Source organism: Protopterus annectens, chromosome 3.part0 (assembly GCF_019279795.1).
Source record: "Protopterus annectens isolate FY-2018-M chromosome 3.part0, PAN1.0, whole genome shotgun sequence".
NCBI lineage: Eukaryota > Metazoa > Chordata > Ceratodontiformes > Protopteridae > Protopterus > Protopterus annectens.
Window position 1 is genome coordinate 110,964,720 of NC_056731.1, and position 21,217 is coordinate 110,985,936.

Genomic DNA, 21,217 nt, shown 5'->3' on the forward strand with positions numbered 1-21,217 from the left:
CGGTGTTTAAAAAAAATAAAGGCTTTAAAACTTGAAAACTGCTTTTAAACCCCACAGCTAATCCCTGATGCTAAAGTGGCTTTCTGAACCAGGCTGAGTCTCTATAAAGATGTCTGTTTTTTTTTTTTACATAAAGACCTCAAAACAAGACTGGAAAACAAGTATATAAGCATCCTGATTAAGATTTTGTCTTTTAGGCAGGCATCGAGATATTATTGTTTTTCCTTGTATAAATGCCCCATAGTTTGTTAGGGGTCGCAACATCCAGTCCGCTAATGATTGAAAGTTTGTTTTTATGGTGTCTAGTTGCCAGCTCGACGTCCAACCTTCAACAAAGGCGTACCCATTCAATGCATGTCTTTCGAACGCCCACTCGACCACGGGGCGGACACGCAGACTCCACACAGAAGGCACTCTCAACCCAAGCAGAGAATCTAACGGGAGAACCTCTTGCTGTGAGGCAACGACACTACCACTGCGCCACCGCGGTGTGTATGTGTGTCTATGTATGTATGTATGTATGTATGTGTATATATATATATATATATATATATATATATATATATATATATATATATATATATGTGTGTGTGTGTGTGTGTGTGTGTGTGTGTGTGTGTATATATATATATATATATATATATATATATATATATATATATATATATGTATGTATATGTGTGTGTGTATATGTGTATATATATATATATATATATATATATATATGTATGTATATATATATATATATATATATATATATATATATATATATATATATATATATATATATATATATATATATATATATATACACACACACACACACACTCTTGAAACATCAGTCAGTCAAATGTTAGAAAATCAGTTGACAAAATATACAAATATAAACCATGATAATTAAATGATACCATGTGTCAATTACTTTCTGTCCTGTTATGACCAAGGATAGGTTGGCACCCTGACTTTTGCCACCCAAGAAAATTCTTGTGCCCCTGTCGAGCAGAACCACAGAAGTGATCCCTGGGGTGAATTTCCCATCTCCCATCCAATTGTCAAGATTTTTCTTGGAGTGCTAATGAGGAGCTTTGTTTGGTATAGATAGGTAGTTTGTTCCAGAGTATGGGAAGTCTCTCGGACAGGTATCCATCCCTCCAGCATGTTCTGTTTATTGTGGTGACAAGGTTTAGGTCCCTAGACAGTGTAGCTCGGAGGGATTGGGATTTCTTTAAGTGGATCATGTCCAACAGATCTGGGTTTGACATAGCTTTGTATGTTAGGCAGAGATTGCCTCTGAGTAGGCGATATGCGATAGAGTAAAGCTAGGGTTTTTTGAGACCGTCTGCATACGGCATCTATTTGAGGCTGGTAATCCTCTGTGAGGTATTTCTGTGGGCTTTCCAGTTGTTGATGTCTTGTGAGGTACATATCAAAAGGGGCGTTGTACTCTATAATGGGTCTGAGTGATGAGTAGAGGGGAACAATGTCCTCTTTTTTTCAGATGAGAAACCTTTGGGATTAGGTGTGCCACGTAGAAGGATTTACCGACTACTGTGGCGATTTGATTATCAAAGGAGAGACTACTGTCCACCTGTGTCCCAAGGTCTCTTATCACAATTTCAGTGTTAAGTAGTGTCACCTATGTGGTAGCTCATGGGTACTGAGTTTTTACCAAAAGGGATGCCTTTTTGGCATTGAGCTTGAGGCCATGGCTTTGGTGCCAGGCATCTGTCTTGGTGAGGCCCTTTTGTAGGATGTCCACATCGTTAGAAGTTTGGATTATGGCTCCTAGTTTGCAGTCATCTGTAAACTTTGTTAGCCAAAAACCTTCTGTGTTAGCTTGTACTTAAGTAGATACCAAACAGGAGAGGACCCAGGACTGAACTCTGTGGTACTCCACTTGTCACTGGTCTGAAGTGTGGGTTCTGTCAGTGAGCTAGTTGGCAACTCATCTTGTGACATAGGGATTTTATACCTAGTTTAGTGAGTTTATCTATAATTCCAGAGTGTGGGATGGTGTCGAAAGCCTTGGTGAGATCTAGATAGGCTGTGTGAACTGCCTTACACTCATCTACAGCTTTGGTGACCGCTTCAAAGAAGTCTTATCAGGTATAGGAGACATGATCTGCCTTTTACAAACCTGAATTGGATAGGGTCCAGAGTTTGGAGATTACCAGTGTCATTGTTTATAAGTTCATGATACGTTCCATAGCCTTGCAGACCAGGCTCGTCAGGCTGATGGGGCGATAGTTCCCAGGGTCCGTGGTGGCTCTCCCGTTGTGGAGTGGGATAACCGTTGCTGTGCACCATTCAGTGGGCACAAAGCCTGAGGTGAGGCTATGATTGAACATGGTACTTGGGTGGGGGGTGCCAGTTCATTCTTTAGTTCATGTAGAACACAGCCTGGTATGTTGTGAGGTCCCATGGATGCTGTGTTCTTGGCTTTGGAGAGAGAGTTTTTTTTTACTTGTGCAGCCGTGATTTCAGGAACTTTGCATTCCTCCGGTATAGAGATATGCCCTTTAAGGGGTGACAGAGGGTTAAAGTTAGAACCTATCTGCCAGGATGTTGGCAATATCAGTTGGTTCTGCATGTGTAGTGCCATTGTACTGTAACTAAGAACAGATCTGAGTGTTGCCATTGAGATTCTTGACATAGCTATTGAATGCTTTGTGGTTATCTTTAGAATCAGTGGCAATTTTGTTTTAGTAACTAGCTTTGTAGGATTTTATGAGGGATCTCAGCTTCTTACTGAGGCTGACTACGGAGTTCCTCCAATCATGGGATTTAACTTTTGGGGTGGGGGGGGCAACAGTTTCTTTCTTCTGTGGCAGAGGACCACCAGATTGGCTTCTTTGGAGGATGGCTTCTTTGGAGGATTGCATCTTGATTCTGTTGGGGATTGCACGATCCATGCACTTGTGCAAGTGCTTATAAAGTGCATTTGAATAGGATTCAGCAGTCCTACCTCTATTGTCCATCAGCATGGGTGTCGTGAAGTTTGCCCCTTCTGTCTTAAGCATGAAGTTAGCTTTGGAGAAATTTTTTCAGTGGTTTCCCTAATTGGGGGGTGGGATGTGGATGTCTAGGGTGATTAGCTTGTGGTCGGATCTGACCATCGAGGAACTGGCTGCTCTTGGTGGGGGTGTGGATAAGTTGATCCAAGGCGTTGGAATTTATGAATTCCAGAAAACGTTGGGCACATGAGTTGGTACATGAGTAGTTTTCCCAGTTAATGGTGGGGTAGTTGAAATCGTCCATTATTAGGGTGTTGGGTTGTACCTTAATATTTTCCAGTGTATCAAGAAATGAGGAGTGGGAATCCTGGCGCATGGTGGGGGATCTGTAGCAAGCAACCATTTGGATTGCGGTCTTGCCCAGAGTTGGTTGCACTTGGATAATCTGTGATGCATTATGCTGAGCAACTAGCCTGGAGGTGTAGATATCCATAATGAATTTGGACACGCCTCCGCCTTTAGTGTTTCGGTCCAGGTTAGGTGGCTGAAAGGTGTGGTATGAATTATAGCCTGGTAATGCAGGGGTGCTCTCTGGAGCCTTGAACCAGGTCTCTCTCACTGCACAGATGTCAATGTTCTCCATTCATTACAGCCGAGTGACTCCTCCTGGTGCTCCTGTGGTTGCCTCCTACTGCTCCTGTAGGCGTCAAACATTGTTGTTCATATTTGCATCAATAATTCCAAAACCATGCTACATACAAGGTATGAGAATAGTTTATCTTGAAGCACACATGATAGTAAACACAATTATATTCATATTTGATCTGTCAGTGAGTATTTACTAGAACTGTAAGGTGATAACTTCATTTTTTAAAGGCTCAAGCCACACCGACTGGGAGTTAAAGGTACACAATCAAAAGAACTGTACTGGAGGGATCGAGTTAGAGTGCCTGAAGTGAGTGCATTTTGAGGTTTAGACTTCTAGCATTAAGTAGCATTAACCTCAGATTTTGCTTGCTTGTACCTGTTACTGTGGTGAATTTGTCATTTCAACCTTGCCTTAAAAAAAGCACTACAGGGGTGGCAAGAGCCTTAGCCAGTATCCAGATTCCTAAGGGCGACAGGTGCTGGCCATCTCTGGCAAAGCATCGTGGTTTGTCAATCATGTCATCCCAGGCAGACATGTACTGGATCCCCTTAGAATGACACCAGAAGCTTAGCCAATTGAAGTCTATCATTTTGTCTTTGTACTTTAGTATCATTCTGGGTGATGGCAGGATGCTACTCGGGGCTAGGGTCATAACCTGCCTGGGCTACAAGATTGGACAGCTCCTCCATGTGTCTCCATTTGTCCAGAGAGGAAAGTCTCGGGTCATTCACACCAACATGGACAATGACAGAGCCATATTTGTACTTGTGGCTTACATAGCAGTGGAGTTATGCAAACTGTTCATCAGTTTAGGTATTCTTTGAAAAACACTGACCATGGATTCAGTCTGATCGCCTTAACACAAAAAAATTATTAAATGCTGGACATGCAATCCATCTGCAGCTGTTATCTTACTACTCCCAGACAAAAGGGTTTACAGGCCATTATAATCAGCCTGTTAACTGCCAAAATGAGATGTAATGAGCGAACCATATAAATGCGATGAACTGCTTTTACACTAATGGCGGCGGGGAAAATAACTCGCATGGCTACAGGTTTAAGTCATTGTCAAATATGTCATTGTGTATCTCACTGTCTGCAGGGCATTAAGAGAGGTATAGATAAGAAATGAGGAATTACAGTTCTTGGGAGACGTCGTAACAGATGTGATATAAGTTCAGTTTTAAAGACTCTAGTGGTTAAAGCTTAAAAAAAAATCATACAACTACCCCACAGTCGATGATTCGAACCAGCGAAGACCTAGACACTTTTTCTATTGATAAAGTACTACTGTAACTACCAACCTGCTATGGCTTTGTAGCCCACTACCGAGACCCATATGAAGTTAATGCAACAGCAATTATTTGACCAGTACTGGGGAGGCAGAAAGCCTCTGGGTGAAAGAGTGAAAAAATTATTGACCTTTTCGATGCGCCATAGGAAAACATGAACTTGTGGAACTACATGAAGTAATGGAACACTTTAGGCCTCTGTGTTCAGATAAAGCCAATAAGAGTGTGTCAGCAAAACATGCGGTCAGATTTAAAAAAAAAAAAAAAAAAATTTGGGAATGCTCAGCTATCCAGATAAGATATGCCAAAACAGAAAATAACTTGAATGAACCGAATGGAGATAAGGGACCCCTCTAGTAACAAATGGTCTTTTCCTCCTAGTTCCTAGAGATGTAGCGAAACAAAGTAGTCTTGATTTGCAAGCTTTTAAGCCGGGCTACATTTTTGACCAGATGTGGTAAGATTGTTTACTAGAGGGTGCTGGCAGGTGCCCATGGCTGCATAGTTGCAGTATTTCGCATCCCATTTACCTCAATTTTGCTTTGTACTGATTCTGTAATATGTCATTTTGTTTACACATGGCACCTCTCACCTTTCCAAGAATACGTAGCCATCTTTGGAAAGGAAGTAATCCCTTATTATAGCCGAGTGGGATTGTATTGTGTATAAGTTTAGCTGAGTATGTAGTACATTTAACTAAAATGTACTAGACCTCATCAGAGGTAACATTAATTCTAAATTAATGTCCGTTTGCTGTGGGAATTACGTCAGTGGTTTATGGCAGGAAACAAGAAGCTACTTCCTAATCAAGCTGGAATACAACACTTTGCAGTTTGTACAATATAGTAGTAGTAAAAAAAAAAACAGGATTGGAGACATTCCTTGAGGCTAAAAATGGTGCAATAAATTCATCACATTGCTGTCCCTACGACCAAAGTCAGAGTTACTGAAAGGTAAGGAACAGCAAGTGGCCCAGAACCCCAAGGTTCTGAATAAGCAGATTGTCACCCCATCCATTGTGTTGCATCATCCATAATTTGGTAACTCTCTTAAAGGAAAACTCCTGGCTATAACACAATTTATCTCAGAGTTGTTTTTCTTTCCCTGTAAACTCATCCCAGCCATCAGCAGTTACCAGAAAACACAAGTTTTCATGTCTACATTTCTGCCTTTTCCCTAGCATAGGGCAGGAAAGCCCATCCCCCATTTTTTGATATCACCTGCTTTCAGGTGGAGTTGGTCTCCACCTTCCTGACGCAGACATCTGCGAACTTCATTAGCCAAAGATGATCTGTGTTAGCCTGTACTTCTGAGAAGTAGATCTCAAACAGGAGAGGACCCAGGACTAAACCCTGAGGTACTCCCACTTGTCACTAGTCTGAAGTCGGATTTGGCGTCTGCTACTTTCACAGTGTGGGTTCTGTCAGTGAGCCAGTTGGCAACCCATCTTGTGACACAAATTTAGTGAGTTTATCTATAATTCCAGAGGTGGGGGATGGTGTCAAAAGTCTTGGCAAGATCTAGAGAGGCTGTGTAAACCACCTTACTATCCTCTACAGCTTTGGTGACCGCTTCAAAGAAGTCTATCAGTTTAGGAAACTTGATCTGCCTTTTACAAACCCGAACTGGGGGAGGTCCAGAGTCTGGAGATTACCAATGTCATTGTTTAGAAGTTCCATGATGATACGTTCCATAGCCTTGCAGACCAGGCTAGTCAGGCTAATGGGGCTTTAGTTCCCGGGGTCTGTGGTGGCTCCCCCTTTGTGGAGTTGGGATAACTGTTGCTGTATGCCATTCAGTGGGCACAAAGCCTGAGGTTGAGGCTGTGATGGTACTTAGGTGGGGTGCCCAGTTCGTTCTGTAGTTCAAGTAGAACACAGCCGGGGAGGTTGTCAGGTCCCATGGATGCTGTGTTCTTGGCTTTGGAGAGTGCGTTTTTTACCGGTGCAGCCGTGATTACAGGAACTTTGCATTCTTCCGGTATAGAGATGGGCCCTTTAGGGAGTGAGAGTGGGGTAAAGTTAGCACTGAACCTATCTGCCTGGATGTTGGCAGTATCTGTTGGTTCTCTATACTTAGTGCCATTGTGCTGCAACTCAAAGCAGATCTGAGTGTTGCCATTGAGATTCTTGACATAGCTATAGAATGCTTTGTGGTTGTCTTTGGAATCAGAGGAAACTTTGTTTTTGTAACTAGCTTTGGAGAATTTCATGAGGGATCTCTGTTATTTACTGAGGATGACCAGGTAGTTCCCCCAATCAAGGGATTTTACTCTTTTGGAGGATAACATCTTGGTTCTGTTACGGGATTGTACGATCCATGCACTCGTGCAAGTGCTTATAAAGTGCATTTGTGTGGGATTCAGCAGTCGTAGTGCTGTTATCCATCTTCATGGGTGTCGTGAAGTTTACCAATTCTGTCTTAAGCATAGTTTGCTTTGGAGACTTTTTTTTTTTTTTTACAGTAGTTTCCCTAAAGGGGGGGGCGGGGGTGGGATGTAGATGTCTAGGGTGATTAGCTTGTGGTCGGATGTGGCCAACGAGGAACTGACTTCTGGTGTGGAGCACCGGTTGCCCATGTTGGTAACGAGCAGGTCTAGGATATTGCTGCCCCTGGTGGGGGTGTGGACTAGTTGATCCAAGGTGTTGGAATTAATTCCAGAAAACGTTGAGCAAAAGAGTTGGTACATTAGTAGTTTTCCCAGTTAATGGTGGGAGCAGTTGAAATCTCCTATTATTAGGGTGTTAGGTTGTACCCTAATATTTTCCAGTGTATCAAGCAATGAGGAGTGGGAATCCTGGGGCATGGTGGGGGATCTGTAGCAAGCTACAATTTGGATTATGGTCTTTCCCAGAGTTAGTTGCACTATGAGCCTATCTTAAACTTGTAAGTGGCCTTGTAGTAATTAATTAACCCCCTTAGTTTCCTGTTTGTTTTAATTATAGAGCTTCTGTCATTGTGGCAGTTGCTATTCCAGATTTTAGCCCCAATATATTTAATTTTGCTATACATCCTATTAAGGTTAGGATTCCACCAGTGTGGTTTATTTTTAGAGTTTGCTTTTGGGGATCAAGTAGTCACAGTAACCACCATACAACCATTCACAATGGATGTACAAGGTACCTGTGAATCAATTTTGCATAGGTTTCTGTGAACTTGGGGTTGGGAGGGGCATTTAATTTTGTCAGAGTATCACTTACTGGCATGTGGTTTGCTTTGTAATAGTTCATAACAGCTACAGGATTTGCAGGGGTTACAGAGCTCAACTGTGTTTTGAAGAGAGAGATTTGAGGTCTGATGTCATTAGAGATGACATGACACTGAGTGGCTGAACCATTTCCCAGACGAGTTCCAGGTCCAGTGTGTTTAACCCTCTGGTGGGTGTGCAGTTTATCGGGACAAGAGTATTTGTGAAAATAAACTCCTCGAATCATTGTGCCTACAAGTATGAGACGGTGTATGTTGCCTCCAGCATGTTTTGTTCATTGTGATGACAAGGTTTAGATTCCCTGGAGCTTGTGGTTCTGAGGGATTGGGATTTCTTTAAGTGGAGCATGTCCAACATCTCAGGGTTTGACATGGCCTTGTATGTTAAGCAGACATCACTGGTGATATGTCTATAAAGCAACATTTGCATTTCTTAACCCCATGTAGCTGTCGTTTAAAATCATTGTGCCTACATCAGGCTTAACTCTAGCCACCAGCCTGCTCAAAATAACAAGTGCCCTTTCACTTAGGGTAGATACCACTAATGACCCAGACAAATTCTGTTTGTCTTGAGTGTTCACTTCTTCCTCCTTGCCATCGGTCACTCGCATGTTTCTTCCTCGTATTGGCTTCTTTTCCATTCCCATGATATATAACCCATCCATCCACAACTAAATGTTGCCATTTTTACACATGAAATTTGGGTGTCACTTCAACTGTGACAATCATTTAAAGCCAATGTTCGCAACACTGGTTGACTAGCCCTGCTGTGGTTGTTACATACAACAAGCCTGTATGCACACTGAACAGCTAGCCAATGTTCGCAACACTGGTTGACTAGCCCTGCTGTGGTTGTTCCATACAACAAGCCTGTATGCACACTCACAGCTATAACCAATTTACAATGTCCAATCCAATGAATGCATGTGTTTGGAGTGTGGAAGGAAACCAGAGCACCAGGGGAAAAAAACCTATATGTACACGGAGAGGACATGCAGATCAGGGATATAAGGCATTCATCCAGCTGAGAATCACACCAGATAAACTCTTGCTATGAGGCAATAAGACTACCTGCTGCACCAACTTAATTCCCACAAACTAGAAATTCGCAAATATGCCTCTACTCCTTCCTGAGTGTAACAATTAGCTAAATGTATTCCAGCCTCCTTCCTATTCAATGCCATCTTCCAACTTCCCTCTCTCTGCATGTCACCCGCATTAGAACTTGTCAGAAGCAAGTCCCTTAGTGCTAGAAGCCAGCTAGCTACTTGGAGAGCTCCCCACATTAAACGATTTCAGATACAAGCACGTCACTGATCCCCATCACTATAGTGAGGGTAGCAGTGCGAATGTTCCCTCTCTGGTCTCCTATTTAGGTGTGCATCAGTCTATCTGTCTGTTATATACGAAGAAGGTAATGGTACTAGTAATTTCCCTTCACAAAGGTAAGAAATCTGCAGTAACAGAATATGGGTTAACCATAGTGCTTGTTTGTAGCAGGTGTAGAGTTCTCATTTACTGAACCTTTTTTTGCATGCCTTGGGTGGCTTAAACAATACTTGGCATATATTCATGTAACTTGTTTGCAAAAGTGAAACCATAATTCATGCAAACAAACAGTAATAACTCACAGCAGTTTGAAAAAAAAATAGTCCACCAATAATCAGTAATAAATTATTTATTCCAAGCATGAATTTTGCAGACAGCGCACAGATCTATTGGTGTATTTGATTTTACTGTTTTAGTAGCTGCATCGGTGTGTGCGCATTATAATGTCCATTTTATGCACTGCTTAGGATAAATGTATTAATATGATGGTTTATATATTTGATGTGTGTGTGAAACCAGGGCTAATTAAATATTTTCCCATTGTACCCACTTTAACATCATTCCCAGGTGTCTAACGTGTAGCTTATTAAAATCTGTTATTAAATGCTGATCTGTAAAAATCAGAAACCTTTATTGAATTATCACTTGTGACATCAGCACCCTTACATTTATATCAAAGTAAACTGTATTAACAAACATTATACTTCACATTATATTGCTATATATTACATAACCTTTTTTTTTGTAAAAAAAAAAAAAAAAAAAAATCTTTATTAAACCATCACCTATGAGAAAGGCAATCATACATTTCTATTGTTGAAAATAAGCCACATCAACACAATCCTAGTTGCAAGCATTTTACATCGCAAACAATAGTGATACACTCCAGGTTGCAAACATTATACATCACTTTATCTACCCAATCATTTTCAGTCAAACATTACATAGCTCATTTAAATTCTGCCTTTTTTTTTAAAACCTCATTCCTCCCCTGTATGTATCTGTACATGTGATTTCATCCCCTGAGAAAGCAGCATCTGCAAGTTGTTTGTGGAATATTTGTTGGGAATAAATCTTTATTGGTGTACCATGTTTTTTCAGGCTTCTGTGATTGTCATCAGCTAACTGTCTATGTTTTGGATAGTTTATTCTACTGTTATTCTGCTTTCTTACTGCTGCTGAGTTATAAACACTAAGTGAATTGAACTGCAGCTTATAAACATTACAGTATTTGGTTTATTTGTTATCATATACTGTGGTTCCTCATTCTATTATACCTCCTCTGCTTGCAATTAACTCTTAGGGTTGTAGCCAGAAGTTTTTGATTTCTAGTCAAAGATCAAATACTGTTACTCTGCAACACACCAATTCTGCTCGCGCGCACACATTCTGCGTGCACACACTTTTTATATATATATATATATATATATATATATATATATATATATATATATATATATACATACACACACACACACAGCAGGATATATTTTCACTCTGTTAGCCAAAAGTGCTTTTCGCAGCACCTGCAATGTGCCCAGTAATGACGACTCCTGCAATGGTACGGTGTTGCATGTATTGGTAACATATCTAAATACGATTGTAAATTCTTTTTTTAAAGACCATTCTTCCACATGGCTCTCGTTTCTGTTTGCAGATAAAGGTATTTTATGACTTTGTCTCTCTCTATGCAAGACACTGTAATCACTAGGTGTGGCGAGCGATTTAAATGATCAATGCTACTTTTGTCCTCTTAATTTATTTTTTTTATCTTGGGACCACTATATCCTGTTTTCTAGCATCTATCATTTGGACTGTTGGTATTGGGTGATCCCATGTGATAAAAACTTAAATCATTTTCTATGGTTCTCTGTGGCCTATGTTTCCAGTGATTTTCAGCCACTTCGATGCCATAATGTGTGCCCAATCTTCAGTGCAAGTCTCACCACATTATTATGCCTGTCAGTATACAGTCCCTCTACCATTGGAGCATTGCAACCAGCAATAAGGTATGTGACTGTTTCCAATTCGGTTCCACAAAGCCTACATATTTCTGTTTCTCCCAATTGTTCAGTAGACTTTGTAAACCAGCATGTACGTAGCCCACTGTCTTGGGCTGCCAATATTAACTTTTCATTTCTTGATGTAAATTCACCTCTCCTTAACCATTCCTGCGTTAGTTCTTGATCCACATGGGACACTTCCAGAGGTTTTCTATACTTGCAACTATGTTTGTTTTTTTCCACATTTCTTGCCTTCTCATCTGGTCCCTTCACCTTGTATTCTTTCTCTTGCTTTTTAGCACATTCAGTTGCTGCCTGGTTCTTATCCACTTCTGGTTTGATCTCTTAATGTTTCAAGACTTTCACCACATTTGCATCTTGTGAGGTCAGTAGATGTGTGGCGTCCCACAATTGCAGATCTATACATAGATTAGATTACTACTAAGCTAACTGCCCTTGTGAGCCATTCCAAGCCTAGTCAATTATCCATTCCATTGTGAGACTCAAACCCTGCACCTTGTGTTTGTAAGGTAAACACCTTAACCATTAGGCCACCCTCCCAACCTGTAATCAATTTCAAGGAGGCCCATCCCTCCTTCAGAACGGGGAATATATAATCTTTGGAATGCACCCATATGGTGAGCATGAAGCATCATTCTTGTTTTAATATCCAATATGTCCAACACTTTTTGGGCTCAATCACTCCAACACTATGTTAGGACAGGAAGAGCAAATTGATTTATGGCTTGGATCTTTTTCCTAGGTGTCAGTGCTGTTTTCAGGATTAATTTAAGTCTTCTAAAGTACTCCTTACTGAGCTTTATTCACATTTGTTCATGTTTTGTTGCTGATCCTTCATCAATTCCCAAGTATTTTATACACTCCCTCTTGCTCAAGTTCTTTTATATCACATTCTTGTCCCAAACTGAAGTTTTCCTGGTGCTACAGTTTCCGTTTTTTAAAGCTTGCTTTTGCACATTTATCAAGACCAAATGATATTCCAATAGCCTCTGAAAATGTTTTGACAACCTGCAACTGGTGCTTTCAGTTCCTCATCTGATGAGCTATACAGTTTTAAATTGTCTATTAGATAACATGAGAAGTCATTAGACTTTGTTGTTTTCTAGGAGCCAAATTATAGCCATGGCCTAAGCTGTTAAGTAAACAGCTTAATGGATTTAATGGCAAGGTAGAATAGCAACGGTGACAGTCACCCTGGAATACCCCCCTTTAAATTTTTATCCCTGGAATAATCTGTCCTTTATCATGGCTTAATTGTAAGATGGTCTGCCACTGTTTTGTGGTTACTGTAATGTAGTCAATCAGTATAGGGTGTACCTTATACATTTTTAAACACTCTTATCCGTGAATGTGGGATACCATCGTATGCTTTTTTTGTAGTCGGTCCATGCAGTACTTAGATTCTTCCCCTTCTTACATAAGTTCATAGATTAGTACTAAGCTAACTGCCCTTGCGAGCTATTTTAAGACTAGCCAGTTATCCCTTGTGAGACTCAAACCCTGCGCCTTGTGTAAGGCAAACATCTTAACCATTAGGCCACCTTTCCAAACCCAGCAGTTCTCCACTAACTTTAACAACAGATGGTCCTTTGTTCCATATACCTTTCTTTTATTGCCCTTTTGTTCTACTGCCATAATTGAGTTTTCTTCTAAATGACTATAAACTCTGTGTTGGCGTCAATACCCATGTGTCGTCTGAAGACAAGTTATTGGTCTGTAACTTTTAGGGTAGCTTGCAGGTTCACTCTTAAGAGCATCGTTTTTCCTGTTTTTAACCAGTGCAGTGTGTTTGGGGTGTGCATATAAATAGTTCTTACTTATGGCTAAATCCTCGTGCAAAGAAGTTAATACTTTAAGCCAAAAGTTAGGTACTACATCTGGGCCTGGGGTTTTCCAGTTGGAGGTTTTTCTCAACTTTATTTCAATCTCTCTGGATGTTATTTCATCCCATTTCATATCCTGTACCTTTAAACTTCTTATTCTTTCTTTTACTTCTGTCCATTTAGCATCTTTGATATGTATCAGTAAATTGTTTATTTTGTGCTTTTTCCCTTGTATTTATCTTCGTATCTTCCAAGTCTTTCCGCTTGTTTTGAAGTTTTTAGTTTTATCTGCAATAGTGGATAATGGATCCTGGTCTGTTATAATATTGCTCATTGCTTTTATCATATCTGTCTTTTTTAATATTTTTGTTGATCTGTTCCGTGTTCTATAATCTTCTAACAATGATACTTGTCTTAGCTGCTTTATAGTTTTCTTTATTCGACATTTCCATGATGGTATTTTATTTCGCCCCTTTTCCCTCACTACCCTGTGATCCTGTGGTAGAACTTTATCCATTATTAATTTAGCAGCACAGTAATGTATTATGTTTAATTCTGTTGTATCACATGGGACTCTATGGACAGTCCTTATTACTGTGTTCATTTGTTTAATCAAGATTCTAACTTTTGGGGTTTTATTAACCTTCTGCAGTATATTTCTCTCATTGATCTTATATCTGTCTGTCTATTAAATCAAGCAACTCTTCTCTTAACTCCTTTTCTTCCATACTGAGGGCACATTCCTTGTTTTCCATTTCCTATGGGCATTCTATATAGAAAGTTCTATAGCATCTTCCTGTGGCACATTCTCCAGTTTTATCCTGTCATCTGTTGTTCTGTCATATGGGACCTCACTGGCCTATCACTCCTCAGCATTGACTGCATCAGAGTTTCCTGTGCTGTCTAGCTTCAAGTGAAGGTTTATACTGGTTTCCTGTTGAAGGCTCCAAAATATTTTGATATGGCACCTGACCAGTTGCTTCCTGTTCCACTGATTTCCCCTTAATTTGGATAGCCATTGCTCTATCCTGTTGTGGTGCTTTCTGCATTTGCTTTTCTACACACCAAATCCTTCTTTTTGCAGCGATTCCATTATCTCAATTTCTATTTCTTTGGCTTCTCCATTACTGATCTCCCTTTCCACTTTTCCTCTTGGTTTTATTTTTTGCATTGTAAAGTTTTCCATATCCAGATTCCTCTGCCTATATTTTTCTTCAAATATATTTGGTGCTGCTCTTTTTGTATTGCTTAGTTTTGCTTTCTCCTTTGCGTAAATATTACACCATATTAGTTCTCTTCCTTTCCCCTGTCCATATTTCTTCTTCACATGTCTCCTGATCTTCTTGCTTTTCCTTTTTCTGGGTACTCCCTCCATCCTGCTGTGATGTAATCTGTTTTAGACCTTCTACATTAAATCCTTCACTTCACAGGCACTCCATAACTTCAACTTCTATTTCTTTAACTTCTGCTTTACTAATCGTCTTTTATATATTACATATTTGTGCTTTTAGTCTTTTTGTTGTGAAATTTTCCATGTCTGGATGCCTTTGCCTGTATTTTTCTTAGAGTATCTTTGAGACTGCCTTCTCCATATTAGTTAACTTGGCTTTCTCCATGGGAAAGAGAGATATTTGATGTGGTGCAATATTTATGCCATGTCCATATTCTTTCAGTGTGGGTACTGTGATAGAACCAGATAAATGCACAGTGCAGCAAAGCATACAGATGGAAGGGTCGGTATTGTATACAGTGCGTGTTGTGGTGGTTTCTCTTTTTTACTTATCTGAGTGTAATGGTCACAGTAGTGGGTTAACACTTTCATCTGCGTTTAGTCTAGGTGTCCCTCTGAGACCTCTCCAGGTGTAGATATGTTGGCCATTCCTATGTGCACTGGTCATCAAGAAGAGCTGTAGAAATAGAACAAAATCTGTGGCAGTGAGTCCGAAATGCAGGTGTCATGGGTAGGGAAAAGAGGCCAATGGTGGGATGGTCCGCTATCCTGCTGTGGGAGAAAAATGCCATAGGTGAAGAACCAAATATTGTAGTACTGTATCTGGGAGGAAATGACATGACAAACATGCCTGTCACCTGTGCAGATGATGGCTGGTACCCTTGACACATGACTCATTGTAACTTGTGTGACCACATACTACAGTCTGCACAGTGTGAGCCAGTGTAACATTATGCAGCTGTCACAAAGTCTGTGGCAAAGGGTTTTTGTGATGTGATGTGATGCATGTATTTTAGGTATCCTGAAATAATTTGTAGGGCCTACACACATTTACACTAGGAGAGTTATGAAGTGTGCTTTTGACCTCTGGTAGCAATATTTAGGAGAACATAGACCTAAGATGTGCAATATTGCCAAAAGGCCACACAGCACTGTCTGATGCAGTGAAAAATTAATTTGAAATTGTTTAAATCTTTCTGCTGCTGCCAAACAAATGAAATAATTAAATGATTCTGCGGGCAGAGGGGAAGACATTTGAAATGGCACTCCCTTCCTTTCAATTCTGAACTGTCCGTTTTCACACCTCTGCAGTAGTTTGGGAGGAGGGAACTGTCAATTCATGTTGGACTACAAAACAGCACTTAGAACAAAGGCATCCAATTTAGCTACAACTCTGGCTACTGCTGGATAACTTCAAATTATGCTGTAAAGCAACCTCTAAGCTAAACATAAATGAAAGTGATTAGCAAAAGAAAAGAAGCAGGCCTAACAGAAGGAATACAAACTGACAGTGAGTCACAGATTTCCCATTATGTCAGTGGCATGGGAATTCACAGTTACTTCCTTATGTCTGGCATGAGTCATAGCAAGAAGACTTGAAATGCTTTATGGGGGGGGGGGGGGGGTTTGATCACGTTGATATACATCGGTAGCCATGTTGTGGTAAACAGGCTAAAATTACAAACACACTTAGAGTGATTTTTAGGTGTTAAAAATAGGTCTGGAAACAGACTGAAGTTTTTTTTGTTTTTTTTTTTTTGTTCTAGGGTGGAGTTTTCCTTTAACTGAGATGCTTCACAGGGGGCTTGTTTTCCCTCAATGAAAATTCATGCCCCAGCCATTTCAGCTCATTATAACACAGAACCTCCCCTCTTCTCTCATCCACTGCTCAAGCAGTTCCTCAGAGAGGCCAAAAATTTAAGACCACCCAGGAGAGCTCCAACTCCAGCCTGGGATGTTTAACTTTGTATTGGAGGAAACTCACCCTTCCTCCTTTCGAGCCAGCTGCTACTGCAGATTTAAAATTCCTTTCTTGGAAAACCGCTTTCCTTTTCGCCATCACTTCAGCAAGAAGGGTATCTGAATTACAGGCCCTTATGGCAGTGGAGCCTTTCATCATCTCATGCAGACAGGGGGGTCCCTCAGGACCAATCCCTTTTTCATGCCAAAGATGGTATCCATTGTGGTCTTTAATCAGTCCATTAATTTGCCAACCTTCTTTCCTAATTCACAGAACAAAGAGGAACGGATACTGCACTCCTTAGATGTGCACAGACAACTTTATATTCTACTTGGGCAGGACTAAACCTCAAAGGAATTCTGAACAGCTGTTGGTGGCATTTGCTGTAGGGACAGAGGGGAAGGCTATTTCAAAGCAAACCATCTCCAAATGGATAGGCCATTGCATTCATTTCTGCTATAAGTACCATGGAAATGCTATCCCATAGGGGATCGGACCCCACTCAACCAGGGCTGCAATCTACTTCTACAGCCTTTCTCGGAGGTGTACCTACCAGGGACTTCCTAGAAGTGGCTACCTGGAATTCTGTACATACTTTCACCAAGCATTATCATTTGCCAATTTTCTCTAAATGCAGAGCTGGCTTTGCCACTGCAGTTTTGCAGGGCCTTGTAGCTGGTCCTAATGCTAATGTAATGACTGCAACAGTGAAACGCGAAGAACCTAGTACAGTTGTGTACACTTACCATAAATGTAGAATTTAGTGTGTATTCACTGTTGCAGTCTTGGTGACCCTCCCTCCAGCCCCCCTGTCTTTTGGCTATACCTCTTTTTCTCCTTTTCAATGCTTAAAAGCTTTTTGGTGTGTGCTTTTTTTGTTTGGAGGTATAACCTTGTATATTTATAGATTTAATTGCTTCCTATTTGGGGGGGGGGGGGGCATCCGTCATCTGGGGCAAAGCAAACTGATGCAATGAGGTCAGCTGCATGTTTTTATACCCGTGATGTCACAGAAGCAGAGGCGGCAACCGATGTAGGACCCAAGACTTGGTTAATCAGGCTGACTGAGGGCTACTGCAAGCAGATAACCCAAATGTAAGGACTGCAACAGTGAATAACATCTACATTTATGGTAAGTGTACACAACTGTACTTTACACTGCCTTCAGTCTTGCGCATGTATTAACCGCAAGTCCCCAGTTATTGTGAAATATGTTAGTGTGTACTATGATATAAGGTGTGTATTACGAATTTTGTTTACAGTGCAGAAATATTCCTGTAATGAATGCTGAAACATCAGAAATTGTATTAAGTATGTATGTTTGAGCTAATGTTTTTTCTCTCCCTAGGACGTTACTAATGGCAACATCTTAAATTACTTCACTTCATTTTTAGAAGGTGGAACGTCAACTTTATTGCTGGATTTGTAAAGAAAGCCTTTTTTAACTTTGCGTTGTACGTGTAATTTTCAGCCAGAGTGCATGCATTTATTGTGTAATATCCTTTATTGGCTGAACATTTCAGTTTCTTCTATTTTTTGTAGATAAATGAATAAATGACAGTTTATAACTAAAATTTGTCCCATTTGTAAATTTACAGAAACGTTTTTTCAGTAATGTTCTTGAATTCTGCATTGCACATTTTTTAATGCATAAACCATATTTTGTGTTCAGCCTGTGACATGAAATTAAATAAAAAAAAAATCTGGAGTGTTTGTTTGTTTCTCACCAAGATTACTAACGAGCCTGTTCACTGTATGTTGTATTCCAAAGGGAGTGGCACTTAAACTGCTTGTAGTAACATCATAGGCGGTGCTTATGAGATTTAATACCTAATTTGATGTTGCCTTTATTTCTTCAACCTATAGGTCTCAGTTCTGAGCATCGGATCAAACTCTGCTGTATACCAAGCTGAAGGCTTCACCGTCTGAGCTCCTCCCCTACCAGTGATGCTCCTCTTCTCCAAATCCCTCAGATCTCATTTGCCATGCTTTGCTAAGCATCAAGTTCTTGACATTCCGAGCTCCTCTGGGCTTTTTTTTTTTTTTTTTAAAGATTATTTTTGTTTGTGGTTATTCTAGTATCTACCTTTTTGTCACTCGTAATTCAGTGACGGGAAAATAACTTTTCTGGTGTCTTTCCCTTCCTTTCCTGTTATTTCTAACTGGTTGGTGTGTGGTGCATCTGTATTTCTGCGCAGTCTTAATTGTCTTTCTTGCCTTTTTTTCCCCCTCTTGCATGGCAGAGTCAAAACCTGCTGGGTTTAAAATGTGCAGCAGTTGTGGGCACACAATCCCACTATCAGATGCACGCTCTGAATGTGTAGTGTTTGGAGGTGGCTCATCTAGATTTTGCCTATACCATTTGTACTGGCTTTAACCAGTGGGCACTCATAGACTGCTGTAGTAAACTTATTTTTAAAGGGAGTCCTCCCTAGTTCTTAGCCATCCATTCCATTTCATGGGCTTAAACCCCCACCAAGAAACGCAAAGAGCAGAAGAGAGACCCCCACGCAGACTTCACCACTTAAGGAACCTCCCACCAACATTCTGCGACCCTCTTGAGGTGACAATTTTGGCACTGATGGGCATAAAACCCTTCCCAGAGCCATTGACATCTAGACCAAAGTTGCCTCTGTTGGGTCCTCCCAAAGACGAGGTGGACAGTATGACTGATTTTTCTCAAGGCACCTATCCAGATGGGGATCTTGCCTTCTCCATCCCCCCTGGATCTGCAAGCAGCATTCCTACCTTCACCCGAGCCTTCCTGGACCTGACAGGTATGGTGAACTTTGACCCTGGTGGTCTTCTCTGTCTTGCCAGGCTCTGTTTCGGAGCCTATTGATTCTCTGAGCAGCATATTGATTCTCTGAGCAGCAGTGTTGACGTTGGCTAGAAAATTTTTGGCGCTGGTTCTTCCTATCGGGGCTTCAGTGTTTCTGTAAGCCTTTGGTTCAGGCCCATCTCTGTTATTGGGTGTCTTCCCCTGTGGATCCCACCCTCTTATTGACCTTTTTGTCCTGCAGGGGGCTGGAAGGAACTGGACACAGTGGAACCTGTTCCCAACCATTCTAAGAATCCTTGGAGCCCTTTCTGATAGCCCACATTGGTCTAACTGTATTTCCTTTGATACCATGGTGGTTGCAGCTGCCACCAAAAGGGAGCTGGCCTGGTGGATCTCCACTGTGCACCCCCGTCCCCCCAACAAGGAGTCTGGGCTTTAAACAGGTTCGGAAAGCAGGTTTATACTACCCTGTCACACGCAACCAAGCTACAGGGGGGAGTTGGTTAAAACTCTAGCTCTGTCCCAAGGTCTATGTGTGCTGAGGAACAGAAGACCATGTCCTCAATGGCCACCCTCCATTACGTCTCCAGTACGTCAATGAAGTTAATCTGTCATGCTGTAGAGTGTGCTTCACTGACTGCCGGATCAGGCATTGCCATCAAGACACCTGAATGCGGCTGTGTGTTTTTTTTTCGGAACCCTGTAAGGCATCCTTTGTCAATGCTGTGGATCGACACTTTTCAGTCCCAATAGACATACTCCCAATTTGAAAAGGACTGAAGGACCTTGTGCTGTCAGGATATGCTTCTCATTGCCAGGAACCAGCGTAGAGGTAAGTTGTGGTTCCTTAAATCGCAAGGTCCTTTTCAGGATTCACAAAGGGACCTTTCAGACGCAGAGGGGGAAATTGGTTATAACACACCGCCCTCATGTCAGAGGTGGTCAGATGAACCAAAGGTGTCTGTCTCTAGTCTTTCTCGGACAGACCTAGTTAGCGATCCTATTGGATTGCCCAACTGCTGTACTCTGGAGGCACTGTGGGGGGGGGGGGGGTCTGTCTCAGGAAGCCATCATAAAAGACTGTTTGGTGTTTAAAAAAAAAAAAAAAAATTATATCTAGAGGCTATGCTGTACCCTTTCTTCAAACTCCCTCAAACATCCTCCCAGTCAAAGGGAGGGCAGCGGTGTTAGTGATTGCAAAGCTGCTCTCAGACTGAGTCCTTCCAGACTAGTTCAGATCTTGGAGCTTTTCTGGGTTTCACCTCTCTAAAGTCATTTGCCAATTCAAAGTTCCGAATGGACACTGTTGGATGTGCTCTGTACACATTCAGGACGTGTACCATCACATCAAGATGAACAGGTGCTCCAGAGTGTATCTCTGCTTCAGGCTGGGAGCTAGTCATCAATTCCAAGCACTGTCCTTTGGCCTCACCACCGCCCCCAGGATCAAATGCATGGCAGTCATAGCAGCTCACCTGAGACTGTAAGGATTCCATGTGTTTCTTTACCTAGACGGTAGGCATCTATTCTGCTCCCACCAGGCATCAATTCCTTAGAGCCAGAGAAGACCTATTCACACTGGGCTTGACCTTTGGCATCTGTCTTGAGCTAAAAAAAAGTCCAATCTTCATCCAAAAGTCGTAGACTTTCAGAGCTCATTTTGGCCACTCGTTCTCTAGCCCTTCTTACTCCCAACGGGATTTCCAATCTGAGAACTCATGTCAGACAGGTAATGGACATACCTTCTCCCAAGCAAGTCTTGTCCTTCAGGCTTTGGGGTTCATGGCAGCGACAGTCACTCTGGTGCCCTTAGCTCACCTTCATATGAGTTCTTCAATGGAACTTAGCTGTGCAGTGGTCACTTCACTACCCATTAAAACGTATCGCTAACGTGCAGTCTCATCTCATGGATTCAGTATGACTGTCTTCTCCAGGGCTGGCTTTGTCCTTCATCCCCCTTGGCCAC

General features: G+C 41.3%; 1 protein-coding gene across 3 annotated transcripts in view; it reads left to right on the plus strand.

Moving 5' to 3' along the window:
• TRA2A (transformer 2 alpha homolog) overlaps nucleotides 1–18,177 on the plus strand; it is a 111,302-nt gene extending 93,125 nt beyond the window's left edge. For all 3 annotated transcript variants that reach the window (XM_044064615.1, XM_044064616.1, XM_044064617.1), the window contains one exon: nucleotides 17,818–18,177. In XM_044064615.1, the coding sequence (XP_043920550.1) occupies nucleotides 17,818–17,828 (11 nt within the window). In that variant the 3' untranslated portion in view covers nucleotides 17,829–18,177. The remainder of the gene's footprint in view (nucleotides 1–17,817) is intronic.
• The last annotated feature ends 3,040 nt before the right edge of the window (nucleotides 18,178–21,217 follow it).